Source organism: Phaenicophaeus curvirostris, chromosome 8 (genome assembly GCF_032191515.1).
Source record: "Phaenicophaeus curvirostris isolate KB17595 chromosome 8, BPBGC_Pcur_1.0, whole genome shotgun sequence".
Lineage (NCBI taxonomy): Eukaryota > Metazoa > Chordata > Aves > Cuculiformes > Cuculidae > Phaenicophaeus > Phaenicophaeus curvirostris.
This window is the reverse complement of record NC_091399.1, coordinates 28,808,183-28,828,046: the sequence shown is the minus strand read 5'-3', so window position 1 is coordinate 28,828,046 and position 19,864 is coordinate 28,808,183. Positions and strand designations below refer to the sequence as shown.

Sequence of the window (19,864 nt, the reverse complement as noted above, 5' to 3'; positions counted from 1 at the left end):
AGCCTGCACCAGTTCCAGCCAGGATGGAGTTTTATTTTCCACCACTAACTTGCCTCTCTTAGTGCCAAAACCCAGTAGCACCCTGCCCTCCGGCAGGGGAAACAAGCCTGTAGCTAGGGAGATTGTTCTGTGCAGACAATGCTTGATATAAAAGCTTTGGAGTTGTGACAATTGCCTTTTAGTTTTCATGCAATAACATTAGGAGAGAACCAATCCTTCTTCCCTATTTTACTGGGCATCCTCACAATAAACAGATGCAAGGCAAAGCCACAGCTGAACCCTAACTGCACTGCAGCCGTTCGTCAGCCACTTCAGAAGTAGCAACGCAGGAAGGAGGAACCGCTGCCTTACGCAGTTCATCTATTTGACTCAGACTGGTTCTGCTCCATCTTTGGGCTTTGCAGATCATTTGAGTCCTGCTGATGGGGAAATTCCCCTTTCCCTGCTAAGACAAGCAATAACAGCACTGGAAAAAAAGGTACTTTTGCTAGTGATGCCTGGTATCTGTCCTTTGTGGGGTCAGTGAGCGTTGCCACTGAAAGGAGAGGAGAGACCAAAGTTTTTAAGAGCAATGCGGTAGATAATCTCTAGCCCTTGCTGTATCCTGAGGGAACAACTGGCTTAGCCAAAAATCACACACTCTAGAGAAGGCATGTGTTTCACTTTACCTGCAGTCAAACGTGAATTAGAAAACAAGAGCAGGTGTTAATCACATGAAGACTTCCATGTCACACACACTCCAGTCTTTCTGAGGTGAGGGCACCAAAAGAGCCTCAGCCTTTACGCTCAGAGACTCTGGTCCGTGGGTTTCCTTGAGGGGCCTCAAGAGCCTTGGATGCAGTCTACAGCAGAGATACTTAGAGGCCAAAGTGCAGAATCTAATCAGCCTAATGCCTAGAAAGGGAAGGGGGGGAAGGCACCTACATCCAGGATCTGTCCTCATGACAATACACCAACTGGCTCAAAGACCAACAGGAGAAGGTAAAAGAGCTTTGACCTTGCATAGCAGAGGAGGGAGAGTTCAGTACTAGTTTTGTACAACAACTTTCAGCAACCAGATGCTAGCAGCAAAATGGGAGGTACCTGAGGAAAGGTGTGTGTCAATCCAGGCAGGGAAATGCGCTAAAGCACTTACTGAGCCTGGGCAAGGAGTTTATGCATATGCTGAAAGCGTCAAGTATAGGGAGAGAGTTTCCTAATTTGGGTGAGACCAAATTAGTACATCTAATTGGCAATAGACTAAGTCCTATCAAGCCCTGTTAAGCTACAATTATGCTCATTTTCCTCCCAGCAACTTCAAAGCAACATCAAGTAGCAAGGGCACTTCTCCAATGGCCACAAAACTGTTTTCCCTGGTTAAAGAGAAAAGGTATGCGTGTAGGAAGGAGGAAGCAGGGCAGCCTGTCATCCTCCTGGTAAGTATTTCGGGATGATCAGTGCTGATCCCAGGACTAAAGCTGAAACAGGAACAAAAAAAGTGCAAGAAAAAACCCAAAACAAATAACCTTAAAAACACAGAACAAGAGGGAGCCCATGAGAACTGGCTTCCACATCCTTGGCTCCCTCAGAAAACAGCAGTCTCCTTTGCTAGCACTGTACCAACACCACCAGTGTTAAAAGCCGTTAGAAGTATGGATCACTTGGCCACTTCCTTTGAAAGCAGCAGCTGCCAAGAGGGACAGAAGAGATCCATGCAGAACACGATGGCAAAGGTTGTCTTGGCTAATTTGTCACCACACTAAAAGGAGGAGGCATGTCTTCAGGGCACTGTTTCAAGGAGAGCCTGGAGGAACAGGGCCAGACTTGCTCTGTGATTTCCAGCATAAAAACCTTCAACATTGAACTGTTTAAAATGTCTAAAACCAAAAGCCATCTTAAAAGGTTCTTTCAGTTGCGTGCAAATCACAGGCCCTCATTCCTCAGCAGATTGTCTGGGACCAAGTCCTTAAGGCCTTCTCCTCTGGGAAGTTCAGCCGGCCAGGCAGAGGACAGCCTGGTTGCCTAGTAGCTGTAGAGTGAGAGAGGGGTGTCCTCCATCATGTCATCCTAGAAGCAGAGAAGAGCGTGCTTTAATGAGATGTCTGCACGATGGCAAACAGTCCCAGCCTGGAAGAGTGCTGTGCAGGCAGCATCTGCCCAGCAATCCACCTAAACGCTGTCCCTGTGCAATTCCTGGATCTTTGGACTGTCACTCTCCCATCTTGCTGCAGCTTCTGGAGAGAAGAGGTGTATGCGGGAAGAGCCTGCCCGCTGCAGGGATGTGGAAAACTCCACTCAGCGTGACACAGCATCAGCTTGCTTCCTAGCTGCAGAAGGAAATCGGTACTGCTCCATCCCAGAAAGCACAGTGAGAGAGTTGCAGCTTCCCCAGAGCTAATCCAGCCTCTGAAACTCTCTTTTTTATATCCCCAAAGGGTCAAACGCAGACAAACAGAACCACCCCGGAACAGAGCACAGAATCTGCTTTGTCACAGTCACAAAGCAAGTATGTCAGGATACAGGAGGAGAGGCTAGGAAGGTGTCATTTCAGGGGAAGTTTGGCTGGAGCTCCCCTTCCTCTCTCTACTTAACCTCTTAGCATTCCCCTGCAGAATGAGGGGAAGGCAGAGAGAGAGCTGCTTTAGTGGCCAACCTTGAGACTTGCGTCTTGATTCAAACCCTGGATGGAAGGAGAGGGACCTAAGAGGGAACAGGAGTTGTGATCAGAATTCTTGCTGCTGCTAATACCCAAAGCATTGCTGATGTAGAAGGGGAACTACAAAGCAGTCAGTAGCAAGCCAGACCACATCAGGGTGGGCTGAAGGCGTTACTCACCATGGGCAGGTCCTGCAGGCGCCGGAACTCCACGCGGCTGTTGTGCTGGCGATATCTCAAGAAGCCCACCAGGCCTAGGATGCCCACCATGACAATGAAGACGGAGATCACGGTGATTACCAAGGGATCAGCCCTCGTTGTATCAGCCAAAGGAGAACTGGGTAGCTCTGCAAGGATACCAAAGGAATGAGGCCAAAGGAGAGCCTTCAAGGCCTGGAGTAGCAAAGCCTTGACTTTTCTGCTTCTTCTCAGTGCAACCAAAAGACAATCTGCGTTGGCCTTAACCTTTTGCTCTGTTTTGTGAAAGCGGGGACAAAAGCAGGGTACTTACCTGGATTTTCGTCATCACCGACATCCAAGACAGAAGCTTTCTCGTGAACGGGCTCTAACGGCTGCCTCAGTGTAGATGTGCTGCTGGGGATGGCAGCTGTGCTAGCAGATGTGGAGCTGGTCACAGAGGTTCTCACCATCGCAGAACTGGAGGTGGTGGCAGAGGACGTGCTCCCTGCCGTGGAGATGGGAGCAGAGGAAGTTCTGGGCTCCGTGGAGCTCTCCTCTGTGGCACCCACAGGGCTTGTTCCTGGCCTCGTTTCAGGCCTCGCTGCTGTGGGTCCCACGGTCTGCTCATCAGAAGAGCCCAGCTGAGGGCTGTTAGTTGTTGCTGCAAAATAGGAACAAGCAGTTATTTCAAAGGATAAAATGCAAGCACACCATTCTGCGGAATTTGAGATAGAAGCACAGCTGTAAGGCAGGCTGCTGGCACTACAGGAAAGCAGCTTATTCTCAATCCTTTGGAAAACAAGCAGGTCCTGTAATGCAGCCACGCTTTAAGCCCCAGTGCTTAGAATGTCACATATACCAGCCTGCAATGTCAGCCAACCTCAGGTGAGCCCACAGGAAAAGAAGCCTCAAACACCTCCTCACAGAGCTGGGGATCACCCCAGAGCATGAGGCTGGGAAAGGTCCTTCACATCTCCTTATGGGGAGCACAAAGTGGGTTGCCTGGGGACTGGATAGCAGCATCTCCTGAGGCCATGTCTGTGCGTCACACAACAGGGCCCCGTGACACGAGAGACAGGGCAAAGGATGCAGCTGTGCATGAACAACATGCAAATCGATGGTCAATCAATACCTGCCTTGCATCAGGGCTGTGTGACAGCCTGGCAGGCCCCAAGGTGGGGGAGACTGGGATCACAGAACCTACAGCCAGTTCCCATGCTGTCCAGAGGGATCTGAAGGTAGGGTAGGGAATCCCATGGTTGCCCAGGGATGGATGGGGTGATGCTTGTGCCTGCCCACCTCCATGCTGTGTGGTAAGGGAGGGTGCACTGCCTTGTTCTGCAGGCAGCAGGGAAGGCTCCTGTCAAGCCCCCAGCCCTAGTGCAGGAAGAGCCCAAGAGGTCAGCTCTGCTGAAGCATGTTTATCAGATAAGAAATATAACAGACTTCCCTGCACACCATCAACGTCCTCATCAGAAAGCAGCCAGCACAATTAATACCAAAATGAATGGGGTTTACAAAGAGGATGCTGAATTAGCAGCACCTCTATGAGTCAGTTCTACTGAACTGGCCATGCAATGGCTCATTCTCTTTTTCTCCCTCTCTCCAGCTCCCAAGATAGTCCAGAAGTTTCCAGGTTGTACATCCTGGGGTCAGGACTTTCTACACAGGCAGTAAAGACAAACCCTCACCCGGCACACTGTTCGGAGGAGGTGTGGGGGTTGCGCTGCTGGCATCATCCACTTCTTCCGTTGTGCTGAAAGGCTCTGTGACTTCGCGGTTGTGCTGGTTTTCTTCCAGAGTACTGGCAGCTGGGGTAGGGGAGGGGATTTCAGTGACTGAGAAGCTCACGTTGTGGTGCTCATGCTGTGTAACGGTGACATTCCCAGGGCTAGCAGTGGCAGAAGCCTGCAGTCTCTCTGCCTCAGTGGCTCCCATGGGGGTGGTAGGGACGGAGGCATCCTCCATCTCCGTAGCGTGGTTGCCACTGGCATTGAGTGTTGCAGTAGTCAAGTTTTTCTCCAGGCTTGTCTCAGGAACGGCAGCAGTCACTGGACTGAAGTCAGAGGTTTCCCTTGGCTGATACGAGGTTAGCGCTGTGCTAAGAGAAGGTGATGGTGTCACCAAGATCTCTGCTGTCTTCTGTCCCTCTCCTATGGAACAGAGTTAAGAAATGCTGAGAAGTTTGTCAGAGATCCCACACTGAGAGGAGAAAGAGAGGAGGAGGCCAATAACTGAACCTCTCCACCTCCTTAATTCCAGACCCAGCACAGGTTCACACTTGGGGAAGGGTTTCAAATAGCTCCTCATGGCCTCTCTGAGACAGGGACCTGCTCTAGGGGACTGTTTTTACCCTCTTCCCTCTCAAGCCTTGTGCTCCTGTTCTGTGGGGTTGGCATCACTAACCCCTCTAACCTGGAGCACCTCTCAAAACTTTTTATAGGATTTGTTTGTTTGTTTTTAGAAGTACCACCTAAGACCTGATTCTGTGAGAAACTTAGATAAGTCTTCCTTGATTCATTGAGAAAGAGTGAGAAGTGCAGAAAAAAAACAGTGGGGAAAAAGCTGAGGTAGATCCTATGCCTCATAAGTGTAGAAAAGTTTAAAAAATCTGTGGCTGGCACGGGTAAAACATTCATTGCTCATCATCTTAGAGTAGCGGGGGCTTGCTGCTAGAGGAAACGGTGAAATGAGTAGCAAGAACGTACTCCAGCTCGCAGGGCTGGGGGTGTGCTTTGGGAGCCGCCTCCACGAGCTATTTATGAACACATCACCACCATAAAGTGCAACCGTCGTCATAGAAATGGGGAGCTACTCAGCCTCCCACTACAGCAAAGAGGGACTGCTTCTCTAGAGGGAAACTGCAACGAGCAAGCATCCCCCCTGGATCCCCAGCCGCAAGACGGCGGGACATGAGGGAGAAGGGAAACCACAAAGCCCTCACACTGCCCGTTCAGAAACACCGATCCTGGGAGCATTTTTCAGGCTGTCAACAGGAAGAAAACAGAGAAATGTAACCACATCAAGATGGATGCTCCAGACAATTTAAAAACATTGCATGGTCAATATTTTGATGATTTCTGTTCAAGTTTCTGCACAAGCTACCGAGGTGAGACAGGCCAACTGCAGAAAAAATAAATGTACTGAAGAAACCCCATCTTCATGCCCACTCTCTGCACAGTGGAGAAGCATCCAAGGCAGATGCTGTAACCAAAGAACATTCATCCCCCAACAAAGCAGCCTACTCTCGTACTCAGGCTTTGGGGAAATCTCAGCAGTTTTTAAAAGCTCTTCAGAAGGGACACACTTATCAGAGCTCTTCTCCAGCTACAGCACTTAACAGGCCCTAAAAAAAGACACAATACATCTCTCTCTCGAGACCTTCACAGTACCCAGACCAGCTGGAGAATTCAAAACCTCGAAGCAGCCTGTCGGAGCTGTGCTTCCCCAGTCCGGGGCCCCAGTCCCAGGAGGGCTCCGGCAGGGGATGCACAAGCAGGCAGCACAGCCCCGCTCGGCACAGTTGGAGAACAAACTCTCAAGGGGAGCCCCAGCTGGGGCAACTTAAATGTGAAGAGCGAAGGCGTGAGTGATGTTCCCTTTGGCCTTGCCTGGATCCAGCTGTCCATGGCCAGAATGTGCCTCTAAACAAAGCAAGCTGCTCTCTGAAATGGAGCTAAGACATAGGATACGCTTACACTGGCACCTGGAAGGAAAATAGCTCAGCACTGCGTTCGTCATGGTCAGGCACCAAAGCTCACAGCTCCAGAACCAGTTCTGGGCAATGCCGAAGGATCCAGCTGGGCATTGGCAGATGCTTGCTCTGTAAACACCCAACTACCTGCTCCTACGCAGCAAAGGACACACACAGAGCTGCGCTGTCATCGTGAGGTAAACAGGAAAGGTGGTGGCCAGGTGCCTGGCCAGCGGGAGCCTGGCTACGTGCTGCGTTGAATAGCTGGCCTGTGCCCAGCACAGGCTCCCACAGGGTGGCAAGACGTGACTGGGGTCACACAGAGGAGAGACTTAGAATCACAGAATCACCAGGTTGGAAAAGACCCACTGGACCATCGAGTCCAACCATTCCCATCAATCACTAAACATGCCCCTCAGCCCCTCATCCACCTGTCCATTAAACCCCTCCAGAGAAGGTGACTCAACCCCCTCCCTGGGCAGCCTGTTCCAGTGCCCAGTGAACCTTTCCGTGAAATATTTTCTCCTAATGTCCAGCCTGAACCTCCCCTGGCAGAGCTTGAGGCCATTCCCCCTCGTCCTGTCCCCTGTCACTTGGGAGAAGAGCCCAGCTCCCTCCTCTCCACAACCTCCTTTCAGGTAGTTGGAGAGAGCAATGAGGTCTCCCCTCAGCCTCCTCTTCTCCAGGCTAAACACCCCCAGCTCTCTCAGCCGTTCCTCATAAGGCCTGTTCTCCAGCCCCCTCACCAGCTTCGTTGCTCTTCTCTGGACTCGCTCCAGAGCCTCAACATCCTTCTTGTGGTGAGGGGCCCGCAACTGAACCCGGGATTCGAGGAGCGGTCTCACCAGTGCCGAGACATGGGGAGAGCTGTCTCGCGCAAAGGCCTGAGCAGCTCTGAAATGCTTCTACCAGCTCCTGACTAGGAAAAGAACAGGGAGAAGGTGGATGAGCCTGGTCGCTACGTGCCAGGGCACCTCCCTGCAGTGCCAGAAACTGGAGGGGCTGCGGGGCAAGAGGGTTTGTGGGGACAAGCAGCTCCCCACTGTCTGCAAGAGGGGCAGCTGCTGGGAGCAGTGTTCCCCTAAGCTCTTCTCTCCATAAGTAGCCACAGGACGCCTTCCCACAGAATTGCCTGATGTTTATGACTGCCCAGGAAGCACAGCCCAGGTCTGGTGCAAGCACCATGATGTGTAAAACCTGGTCTGTAGAGAATTGCAGAAAAGATGTTAAAATTGGCAGGCATGGAGCAGGAAGGGGAACCACCAGGACACCGTTCAGGGGCCTTTGAGCAGGCAGGTGCTGATGGCACCTGGATTAGCAGGTCATCCAGCCAGCACATCCCAGCACATCCAGCTCAGGAAACAAAGGACAGCCTGGAAAAAGGGACAGCCTAAGCCAGGGTAACACAAAGACTCAAGCCATTAAGAGATGATGGTGGCAAGACAGAGAACAAAGCAAGAGCCTTAAGAAAAAGGCAAGGAAACAAAGGACAGTGACAGAAACAACAGACAAAAACAAAATCCTGATCACTCAGGACTAAAGATCCCTATCGATGCCATCTCGTAAGGGGTAAGGACACATCCAAAGCCAGCACAGTCACCAAGCAAAATACATGGGGAAATATTAGATTGGTACAACTTGGGAGCTTGTGAGGATGCGGGTGTGAGAGTGCCTTTTTGCTTCGGTTTTGTTTTAAAATAAAAATACCCCTGCAGGGTCTTGCATTAAGATTTGCCACATGGATGCTACAGTGCCACAAGGGAGTTTCCCACAGTTTTATCACCAAAACAGGCACCTACTGCAACCCAGACCCACCCAGCTCAGTGCAAACCCAGCAGTGCAGTGGCTTCTGCTCCGAAGCCTTGCAGCTGGCTGTGCTGGATGAGACCCACCAAACCCCGCACCAGCTGTGATCCTCCAGGGTCCAACCACAGTGGTTAGGTCTGGATCCTTGGTGCCCAGCAGGTCAGAAAATCCCCCAGCTCCAGCTCTGAAAATGCTGTTTCAGTCGCTGAGTGATGATGTTTTTAGCTGTTTACGAGTTACTTATAGAGACGCAGGTCAGAGCTCGTTACTCTGGCATCTTCCTGGAGGAGCTCTGCTTCCTGCACCACATGCCAGGAAGGCTGTGGCTGCATTGCCTAAGGCATCATCCTCATCAGGCTCCTGCAGACAAGAAGGAACCAGGGCCCTCTTGGCTCACATGGAAAGGCAACGAGTTAGTGTGGATGCTTCACCTTCTCTGGGATCCTCCAAGGCAGTTGCAATCACCCTTGGAACCATAATAAAGCAATTATGACTGTACTGCGAGTGAAAAAGCAGGACCAGCTGCAAGCAGGAGTTCTGGTTATAACAGCATCTCTGTTTCCCCGATGAGGAACCGAGGGTAAGTTTGCTTTTGCTGCACTGCAGAGCCTGCTAAAGCAGAACTGGCTGGCGGTCCCCTGGCCACAGCTCTGTTCCTGCTCCAGGTCTCTGGTAACCACCAGGCTCAGCCTGCGTGTGGTGAGAACTAGTGATCTCAGACCACATCAGGGCAGGGCTGGTGGATCTGGGGCAGCAGCTCCCATCAGACAGTGCTGACTGCAGTGACCTCTGTCTGGGAAACGAGAGGGCTGAAGGAAGAGCGTGGCCCCAAGGGAGGCAGGATGCAGGCAGCCGAGAAGCCCCTGCCTTGGACAAGGGTGGGAAACGCTCCCTTCTCCAAAAAGGGAGGGCATCCGCCCGTGACTTCTGCCCCTCTCCAGTGCTGTATGATGACACCGAAGGATCTCAAACCATCAGCTTGAGCTCCCACCAGCTCTGGAGCAGACATGGTATAAATATCCCATAATGGTGAGGAGTGAAGGAAGCCAGCTCTGCAGGAGACAGCCGTTCCTGCTGCGCGCTCCCTGCCCTTGTTTCAGGGCTGGGGCCAAGCGAGGGGCTGCGGGAGGTTTGTGCAACCAGCGCAGAGCACGGCTGCTGTGTTGGGGCAGCCACACGGAGCAGAGGTGTCTCCTTCATCCTCTGCCACAGCAGCCACCTCACTTGCTGTTTGTTTCTCGGAACCACACAGGGCAATGAGACAGAGCAGAGCCCCACCTGGACCACCCTGCGGACGAGCTCTTCCCAAAACCACCCTGCACCCTCTTTCTTAGCCAGAAAGAGCAGCCTGAGCTCCCCAAGGATCAACATAAACCTGACTCCAATCCACAGGTTTTACCACCATCTCTAGAACCACTTAGGGTGAAGTGTAGGAGAGCCGTGTAAAGCAAGGAAGCTAGTGGCTGGTTGGCTGCCAGAGGGAGAGGGAGAGCAGGGCAGTAGGATGGAGGCTGCAGTCACCGCTGGAGGAGGCACACAGAGACACAGACGAGAGCTGAGCACGAAGACGAGAAAGGACCCACCCAGGATTTCCGAAGAAGTGCCTGTGGGAGCAGGACTCCCTGGTGCAGATGCATCTTCCTCCGCAGGCTGTCACTGTCTGCGGACAGCACCTCACTCACATCAACTTCCTACAGAACGCATGACAAACCACTACTCTGATTCACTGAAAAGGCACCCAAACCCTTCTAAATTGCTATTTTTGTGCACTAACTGAATTCAATTTCCATTTAAGTGTAACAACTCAAGTCACGAACAACCTACTAAAATGCAAAATTAGTATAATGTTTAAAAAGCTACAGCATAAGACGTAACCTATATGTATTTAAGCAATTATATTATATCCTTTTCTTTAGCAAAGTACTTCATTAAGTGTAGAAATTATCTTTTGTTGTCAGTTATTACATTTTTATGGTTACCAACCAGCCAACAGTAGTTAAAGATCTTCAAGGAAAAAGAGCTTGAGTATAAAAGCAAAAAAACCCATATGGTGGGATTTAAACTCAAGGCTCCTGGTTTCGTTGAAGGGCAGAACTGGAACAGCTGCTGATTAGACAGATACCAGCTGAGCCTGACCTCTTCTCCTTAACTCCGAGCTTGAAATAAAGAAAAAAAACAAGTGAAGAGATTTCTGGAGCTCTTCAGGTAGGCGCGAGAGGCACCCAGGGATGCTGTAGAGCAAACACCCTTATCATGATGAAGCAAGGCTCAGAGATACAGTTCTGGTGCGAAGGGCAACTGCTTTGTAAGCTCAGCTCCAGTTTGATACCTTGCAGGACCTCAATGGTCCTGGCAGGATGTGACACGATGCCACTGGGCCAGTTTGCTGCAGGCTCCAGTGCTCTCCTTGCCAGGGCTGATGCCTGGAGCGTGTCTCCATCCCAGCAGAGAGTGGCTGAACCGGCTCCATCTGCCACGAGGAGTCTGGGCATGAGGTGCAGAGACAGATCAGACCTGCTTGGGGTCCGCAGCAAAGCTCTGGTGCAGCACAAAGTTCACCGCACCCCATACAACCTCTGGGAGCTGAGCCGTGCCCTGTTGCGCAAGGAGGGGGGTAAACTGGGGATGCCGAGTGCCCGGCCCCTGGAAAGCTGCCAGGCCAGGCACGCTGCACAGCACGGGCTGGGGTAAGGACCAGGAATAGAAACTGCATCTCCTGACTGAGAAGCTCCTTCCAGCCCGATAGGCAGGTGGCCACGAGCTGAGCACGAGACGGGGTTCAGATTAGATACGGGATGCCAAGCGAGCGCAGCGGCGGGGAGGGACAGCCCAGCGCCCAGCCTGCCCGGGCAGGCAGCAGGACGCTTCCTCAGGGCATCTGCGGATGCCAGGCCTCAAGCTCTAACTCTTGGAAGAAAATAAAAAGGGGAGCCAGGAGTGCGGCAGTGCTACCACCTTGTTTGATGGCCTCGTTGGGATGGGGACAACCAGCTGATGGTGGCATAGCAGAACTGGGCAGAGCACGAGTTGTGAGAGCGGAGGTGAGCAGCTCGACGCCATAAACGCTGAGCACAGGTTCTTCAGTGCTAGGAAAAGCCAAAAAGCAGCACAGACATGCCCGGAGCACGCAGCAGGGCCGGAGTCCGAGCCAGGGGCAGCGCCAGCCCAAACACCTGCCTGCAGGACGCAGCACCCCAGGGTGGCACCCTCTGCCCAGCCCTGCCACGTGAGCCCTTCCCCACCCAGCCGGGGCGGGGAGAGAGGCAAGAAACTGTGCTTTCCCACAGGTTTGCATCAAGCCTCATCACTGATGCTCCATTTAGAGGCAAGGAGGCGTATGCCAAATTCCCATGGCAGGGCAAAAGGGGAGAGCACGCCACCGCTGTCACAACAGCCAGTTATTTTCCACTGGCTGCATGGAGCTACGGAGAAGGTGCCCAGGAGGCTCCTGCATTGTTTGCTTTGTTCCTCGGTGGAGGAATTGAGTTGTAATGAAGACCCCTTTGCCTGGAGGCTGCTGGGGTCCTGTATGGCACCCAAGGCCAGGGAAGTGTGCCTACACAACCCCAATAATACACCAACAGCAGCCAGCGCTGGCCCTGCTTACCTTGGGAGTCACAGCTGCAGTGGAGGAAGCTCTCACATCATTAGGAGAAAATTAATTACCTAGTTGCCTTAATAGCAGCCCCATGTCTGCGGGAAGCCTGGTCTCCAGTGCAGCGTGGGATGAACTGGGGGGATTCTGGACATCAGGAAACCTGCCCAGCTCTGAGCAGCCCCAGGACCTTCCAGCTGCGTGGCTGCTGGTTTCACGGGCTGTGAGGCTTGGAGGGCGCATCCTGCCCTGAGCAGCCCTACAGGGCTCAGGACGTGGCCCCAGAACCAAGCAGGGCTGAGCCTTATGAAGGGATGGGGCGGGGATGAAGGCAGACAGCATCTCTGCAAGGTGGCCCCTTGGAAGCCCCCATGGCAAGAATTGCATCTGCCCACCCAGAGGATCTTGTTGGAAAGGAAGAAAAGAGAGGGGACTCTGTGCTTTGGACCGTCCTGCTCCTCTTTGCCCAGAGGGAGCTGAAGGAGGACGGTGCTTTGCCCCTGCCCAGCTGGTCAAGTTTTGGAAGAGCAGCAGGGAGCCAAGATCCTCCCTGCACCAGGGGCTGGGGCAAAAGCACGTGCAGAAATGGCACTGAAGACCGACGGCACGACGTGATGGGGCTGGACAGGGGGTGCAGAGTCGGTGGTTACCCCGCACAGCCAGAAGTACCACCCTGAGGAGAAGACCGAGAGCTGGAGCCGTCCAGCCAGGGTGGGGTCGGTTCTATCCACTCCCCCTCTCCCTGGGCAAACAAGGGGGAAAAAAAATCATGGCAAGTCGTCTGTGGGGCTCTGCAAGTGGACACACTGCCCGCCTGTGCGCACGCCCCAGGTGCCAACAGACAGGGCTTTATGCCCCTGTGCTACTCCCAGTCCCGCACCGTCCCCTCCGCCCGTGAGGCAGCTCGGGGTGGGAGGGGGAGGCAGCAAAATGCCCAGACTAAAATTTCTCGGGGTTTTATTTGTAAGGCTAACGGTGTTGGAGGAAGTGGCTTTCTGCGAGCAGCAAAGAAAGGCTGCATTGAGAGGCTGGGATGGGCAGAGCACAGGGGACGCGGCAGCCTGAGCCCCTCTGTGGCCCCACAGCAAACCTGGCCGGGGAGCAGCGCGGGCAGAGGGGATCTGTGCCAGGAGCAGGGCACAGAGCGGCTCGCGGGCCTGGGACAAGCCTGGTTTTGGATGGGTTTGTCTAGGGACTGTCGACTTTGGGGCCAGTCTCTGGGTGAACCTTTCCCTTCCCCCATCGCTGTCCTGCTGGGATTCTCTGGTGTCTCATTGAGGGTTGTTTGCCACGGGCATTTTTTTATTGGTGGCATCTCTTCCATACCATCTATTTCCACAAAATATTTGCTCTCTCAGCTGCGGCTGGGATTAGCGGATCCAAAAGCCGTGAGGACAAGGGTCAGGCCAGCTGCATAGGTACCGTTTCCTGAGGCTGTGAAGGGACTTTGGGACACTAAGCACGAAAGATCCCAGAAAAATCCAGCGCAACCTTAGTTTTGGCACGTTTCAGCAGTCTGAGTCAGTGAGAGGGCTTCTGCAAGCCAGCTGGGACAGGGGTTCCTGGGCTACCCGAGTGTGCCAGGGGCTGGAAACACTGCGAGACGCGGGACCAGCACAGCCCTGAGCTGCTCCTCCTGCTCTGGGCGATGGAAACCTTGAGTCGTTCCTCTGCCAGCGAGTCGAGTTGCTTCTCTGCCAGGGGCTGGTCACGTCCCCACACTCCGTCCCGGTGCAGCCACCCTCGTGTGGGGAGCGCCGTGCTCCCCGAGGCTTTGCATGCTCCAGGGGGGCTGCTTTTGCTCATCCTCAAACCCAGCCAAACCCGCATCCAGCACCCAAACCCTCAGCCCGAGTTCTGCTCTCTCCGCCGGGTCTCAGCCCCCCAGCCACATACACTAAGTTTTTCCCTAGGGTTTTACCAGCCCAGTTAGTTACTGGAAGCCGAAATTCTGCGTGTCACCCCTCTCTTGCTGTGATCTGACCACGGTCTGGCCAAAAGGGTGTTTTCTCAGCCGCAAAGAAGAAGAACCTCGTTTGCTTGCCAACCCCCTAGGTGACAGCTCGGAGCCTGTCACTGCCGGGACCCCGGGGGTGGCAGCAGCCCCCCAGCTTGGGGCAGCGGGGACGCGGTGTTGGTGGAACCGAGCAAAACACAGCCTGGAAGAGGCTGCCTGGGGCTGGGCTGCGGCTCCTGCACCGTCCCGGGCACCGGCATCGCCTGCATTCTCACCGGGGGAGGCTTTGTCCAGGCTCCCCCGGAGGGAACGAGCCCAGCAGCGGCTCCGGGCACCCCGAGAGCCGCAGGGGGGCGGCGGCGGGGGGGGGGCTCGCAGGGCTGGATGCTGCTGGGGGGACTCGCTCCCGAGCATCCCCTCGGGTTCCCCGCTGACCCGGCGAGCGCTGCCTTCTATGGGCAAGCCCGGGCGGCCGAGCCCGGGGCCCCCACCCCGAGCATCCCGGGGCGACCGGGGCGCTGCTCCCCGGAGGGTTCCAGCCCGGGGGCCGCTCCCAACACATCGACCCCCGGTTTCCTTCCCCTCTACCCCCGGTTTCCATCCCGGGGAAGGCTCCCAGCCCCTTTGCCCCCGGTTTCCATCCTCTGTGCCCCCGGTTTCCATCCCCGGGAAGGCTCTCAGCCCCTCTGCCCCTAGTTTCCAGCCTGGGGAGGACTCTTAGCTCCTCTGCCCCCGGTTTCCATCCCCTCTGCCCCTGGTTTCCAGCCTGGGGAGGACTCCCAGCCCCTTTGCCCCCGGTTTCCATCCCGGGGAAGGCTCCCAGCCCCTTTGCCCCCGCTTTCCATCCTCTCTGCCCCCAGTTTCCATGCCGGGGAGGGCTCCCAGCCCCTCTGCCCCCGGTTTCCATCCTCTCTGCCCCCGGTTTCCAGCCTGGGGAGGACTCCCAGCCCCTCTGCCCGTAGTTTCCACCCTGGGGAGGACTCTCAGACCCTCTGCCCCTGGTTTCCATCCCCGGGAGGGCTCCCGGTCCCTCTTTCCCCGAGGAGCCTCCCCGACGGCTGCGCCCCCCGATGCCTCCTGCTCCCCCCCCCATCCCCGGTGCCCCCCGGGCGGCCGCCGCCGGTACCTGGCAGGGCGCAGAGGAGGCAGCAGGCGGCAGCGAAGCGGAGCCAGGTCCCCTCCATGCTGGGCCGATCCGCGCTGGCTCCGCGGGCGGCACCGGGGCGGGGCGGGGGGCGGGGGCTGCTGCACCCCCCGCACTCCCGGCACCCCCCGCACCCCTCGCCGGCTCGGCCCCGGCACCCCCCGTCCGGTAACGGGCACCCCCAGTCTAGTACCAGGCACCCCCGGTTTGTTACTGGGGACCCCCAGTCCGTTACCCAGCATCCTCGGTTTGTTACTGGGCACCCCCAGTCCGGTACTCAGCATCCTTGGTTTGTTACTGGGGACCCCCAGGCTGGTACCCAGCATCCTCGGTTTGTTACTGGGGACCCCCAGGCTGGTACCCAGCATCCTCGGTTTGTTACTGGGGACCCCCAGTCCGGTACCCAGCATCCTCGGTTTGTTACTGGGGACCCCCAGTCTGGTACCCGGCACCCTTAGTTCGGTACTGGGCAACCCCCAAGCTGGGCAGAGCGGTCCCGGTCCCGTCACCAGCACCCACAGTCCGGCTCGGCACCTCCCTCAGCATCACCTGTCGGACTCCAAACCCCCAGTTCAGGCCGGCACTCGTGGTCCAGTCCCACACTGGTCACGGCATCCTTGGACCAGTTACCCCCAGTTCAGGCGGGGCACTCGTGGTCCAGTCCCGCATTGGCCACGGCGCACTCAAACTGGTCACCCCCAGTTCAGGCAGGTCCCCCCTGTGCTGGTCCTTCCTAGTCCCAGGGAACCCCAGTCCAGTTCTGCACCATCTCATCACCCCACGCTGGCCCAAGTGACTCTGCTGCTGGCCCTGGTCCCACGCAGCCCCTGGCACCTCCAGCTGAGCCTGGCACCCCAACTTCTGCCCCATACAGCAACGGAGACAATGGCCAAGCTCAACATGGGCCATCGCTCTAGGGCCCCAACGCTGGTTTGGGGCACAGCTCAGTGTGAGGCCACTCCAAGATCCAGTGGGTCCTTTCCAACCTAGCAATTCTATGATTCTAAGTGTCCCTGGAAGCTGCTCTGGCTAGGGTGGAGCTGGATGCTCAGGATCCCATGGTTTGTTTTTCCAGGGCATCCTGCCACCCTCTGTCCCCAGATCCCTCCCAGCCTCCTGGGAGCAGGTCAGCCTCATCCAGGCATTGCAAGGGCTGAGCCAGCGCGCATCCTTCAGGAAGCCTGGCCATGCTCTTCTCAGCATTTCTCAAGAAGGAACACCATTGCGAAGCTGGGGGTCGCTCTCCGGAACGACCAAAAATCCCCTTGCAAATCCCTCGTAACGGTGCTTCCTCCCCCACCCCAGCCTCACACAGCACAGCTGGCATGAACCATCCTGTCCTGTCACAGAAACAACAGGAAGGTTTGGGGCTCCTCTGACCTGGGAAAGTGCCTTTTGCCTGCAAGGTGCAAAGAACGTGGGGCTTCAGAAGCATCCAAGGGCTCCATGTCATGATGTGATCCTTGTTGACCCTCTCTCCCGCTGCTTTGGCAGAGATGAAGCTGTGGATCCCCTTCTCCATCCCGATACCCAAGTCTGCAGCACCATGGGGCAGAGAAGGAAGGTGAAAATGGATGGTTTTGATCCCTGAGAATTCTTGCCTTCTTCAATGTGAAGCTCCTTGGTAGCTCCTGCCTCCAGTTCAGAAGACAGTAGAAGAGAACAGGATTGATTTGATGCAGAACTGAAGTAGCCCTTTGCTACTTATCACCACCAAAACTAGATATACTGTTTTCCGGCATCTTGTTAAGGGTGAAGTAATTGGGTTGTACAAATTTCTCAGTTCTAAGGGGAATGATTTTACATGTACTTACAACTTTTTGGTAAGTTTTAAGAGTCTTCTGCTCTGCCCAGTTGCTGTGAGGCTGCCCAGCAGAGCAAAGCCTCCTTTGTGCCCAACAGGGTTGGGCTCTTGGTGTCACGTCACCCAGTGCGGCACCTCGGAGCCTGCCGAGTCTCACCAGCGAGGGAGCAGGACATTTCCACCCTCACCAGGACCCATCCCTGGGGAAAACGTGAGCTCTGGGACGTTGGCCCTGCTGGCTATGACCACAGCTCACAAACGTGTCCGACACCTGCAAGCTTCTGACTCGCATCTCTCCTCTCTGTGGAGATGCCGAAATGATATCCATCTCAGCTGGTTTATAGACAGAGGCTCTCAGTTGTCAAGGTTACCGGTCCCTCTGCTTTAATTAAGCGCATAGACATGGCACGGGGAATCTTCAACAGCTGGGGGCCAGGAGAGCCTTGGGCTGGCACTCCCCAAGGGGGTTGGGAGCAGCACCATAAACCTAGGCAGATGAGCCCCCCTGCAGGTCACTGCTCTTACTCTGGCTGATCTCTGCACTCATTAGGGTTATGATTGACACACCAATAAGGCACCTTTGGCTCCCCATTGCATCGAAGGCGGAGTTGAGAGCAAGAAACGTGACTGTGTCGGTCTGGCGGTGTCTTTACAGCGATGTTGCTCTGCTCTCTGACTCTGGAGAAGGGAGGAAAAAGAAGGGCTGTCATAACATCCTGCTGGAGTGCTGCCACTTTCTCACGGAATGAGCAAAAATATTCCGCTCAGATAGCAGGCACAGCCCCCGGTGCCCGTGTGGGCTGTACAGGGGCTCTGGCTTTTTGAGGACTGCAAACTCCCTTGCAAAGCCGTGCAGGATGTTCAGCAGACAGGTCTGGGCAGCAACAAGAGACAAGGACTTGGAAAAACTTCTGGAAGGAAGTTTTGTGCTCAAAAATCACCTCAGCTTCAGCCAGTGTTGTGCTCTCTCTTGCAGCAGCTTTATTTAGCTCCTGTCCTTTTGTTTCTGGTTGGCAGCCAAAGCACTGAGCAGGTCAGAGATGATAATGTTGATTATGTTAATTTAATAGGAAGGAGCAGATAATAGAGAACAAGTGAGTGATAAATAGTGGCAGCAAAGGGCCTAAGGGGAAGTAAAGGCATAGAATCATAGAACGGTTTGAGTTGGAAAGCATCTGAAAGATCATTCAGTTCCATCCCCCCTGCCATGGGGCAGGGACACCTCCCGCTGGACCAGAATGCCCAAAGCCCCATCCAACCTGGCCTTGAACACCTCCAGGGGTGGGGTGGGACATCCATGACTTCCCTGGGCAACGTGGGCCAGTGCCTCACCACTCTCATCATGAAGAATTTCCTCCTTATGTTTAGTCTAAATCTGCCCCTCTCCAGTTTATACCCATTGCCCCTCGTCCTGTCACTACAAGGCTTCATAAAAAGCCCCTGCCCAGCCTTCTTGTAGCCCCTTCAGGCACTGGAAAGGCTACTATAAGGTCTCCTTGGAGACTTCTCTTCTGCAGGCTGAACAACCCCAACTCTCTCAGCCTGTCCTCATAGGTAGGAAGGAGGGCACTGCTGGCCCTGGAAGAGATGTGGCAGCTCAGTGCTTGGTCTGTGTCCCCCCGCCTGGGCTGTGACATGGGTTGAGCATCCCCTGAGTGAGCAGAGCCGCGGTGCAGCTTTGGTCCTGCTGCCACCATCACCCCAGCGTGGTCCCCACGCAATCTGAAGGGCGATCACCCCTTTCACACAACCCAGAGGTCACAGCAGCGGGAGCCCTGGGCAGAGGGATGGCTGCTGTGGGCAGCACTGCTGGGATGCGGGTGTTTCAACTGGGCTCTGGGTTTGCATAAATAATCCCATTTCTTATGCTCCAGCCTCAGGGCCACGGGGCACTGGGAGCACGTCCCTCCCTGCCCTTGCAGGCAGCTCAGTGGATCCCAGCCTACCCCGTGCCACCTTGCACTTTCAGGAGGTCTGGGCATGATCAGAGTTGGTCTTGGGGTGGACAGGCCAAAATATCACCCCCAGAAGGCTGTGGGATGGAGAGAGGGGCTGCTCTCAAAGGCAAACGACTCGGCACTGGAAGGGAATTCTAGTTCTCAAGGGAGCTGGTAGCAAACTGACTGGAGCAGAAGAGCAAATCCAAGGTGAGTCATTTTCCCCTCCTCTCCAGCATCGAAACATTAAACCAGTTTTTAATGAAAGGCAAATTAAATCCCACAAGTCAGAGCCAAGAAAAAAAGAATTTATCAAAGAGCAGAAGATGCTACTGGGTGACTTGCAGGCAGACAGAGGGAGCATTTGCTCAGCAGCTTGGGATATTACATCTCCTCTGTCGCTCCTCCAATACAAAAAGCACTGCCATTCATCTATTTTTAATAACAGTGACGCAGGCAGTGAACCTGACTTCAAGGCTGGGCGGTTGTCTTCATCCCCCCTGTGTATCTGTCCTGACTCATCTTCCTTTCCAAGAGCTCCCCACAGCTTTGTAACCCAGCGGAGGAAGAAAGGAAAAACAAAACTGAAGAAAAAACCTAGATGAGACAGCAAAATATCAGAGACAGAAAACTGTTCTGGGGTAGGAATAATAAACACTGGGACTTAGCTGGCTCAGGGAGCCAGAGAAAATTAAAAAGTTGGAAGATCTGGGGGTGTGCTGGTCTGCAAGGGGGATCTCTCAGACAGACGAGCAGGGATGCAGCAGCAGCTGGTTATAGGTCTTGAAGCTTTGCAGAAAGGGCTGGAGGAAGCAGGGGTAGAGCTGAGGATGCCCAAGCCTGAGGTGGCTGGGGGAGACAAGCTAAAGAGCTCTGCTGTGGCAGAGAACTCCGATCTCAGGGCCGTGAGAGGGGTGGGTCTCTGTGCTGTTGTAATTGCAGAGGTAAGGGCAGCAAATGTGAGGACCTGGGGAGGCAAAAGTTGTGCTTTTAACCCATAGAGGAGCTGGCTTAACTGGAGAATAAGGACAATGCACCAGGCAATGTAGGAACCCTTTTGGGCCCTGGCACGGGGCAGGAGAGCTGGGACTGATGGCCATGAGGGTTGCTGGC

The 19,864-nt window shown here is 54.7% G+C and overlaps 2 protein-coding genes across 3 annotated transcripts in view; both read right to left on the bottom strand.

The window, feature by feature from the left end:
• Positions 1-19,864, bottom strand: part of AKR1A1 (aldo-keto reductase family 1 member A1) — a 186,640-nt gene that overhangs the window by 66,526 nt on the left and 100,250 nt on the right. The gene's annotated exons all lie outside the window — the stretch shown is intronic.
• LOC138723648 (uncharacterized) lies at positions 1,041-15,092 on the bottom strand. 2 transcript variants are annotated; one of them, XM_069862925.1, is made up of 5 exons: positions 14,993-15,092; positions 4,506-4,967; positions 3,146-3,475; positions 2,815-2,981; positions 1,041-2,046 (listed from the first exon to the last, which is right to left on the bottom strand). In XM_069862925.1, the coding sequence occupies exons 1-5, from the start codon at positions 15,048-15,050 to the stop codon at positions 2,002-2,004; spliced, it is 1,062 nt and encodes a 353-aa protein (XP_069719026.1). In that variant the 5' UTR covers positions 15,051-15,092; the 3' UTR covers positions 1,041-2,001. The 2 variants fall into 2 exon arrangements, with proteins under 2 accessions (XP_069719026.1, XP_069719027.1); XM_069862926.1 differs by lacking the exon at positions 1,041-2,046 and adding an exon at positions 2,136-2,679.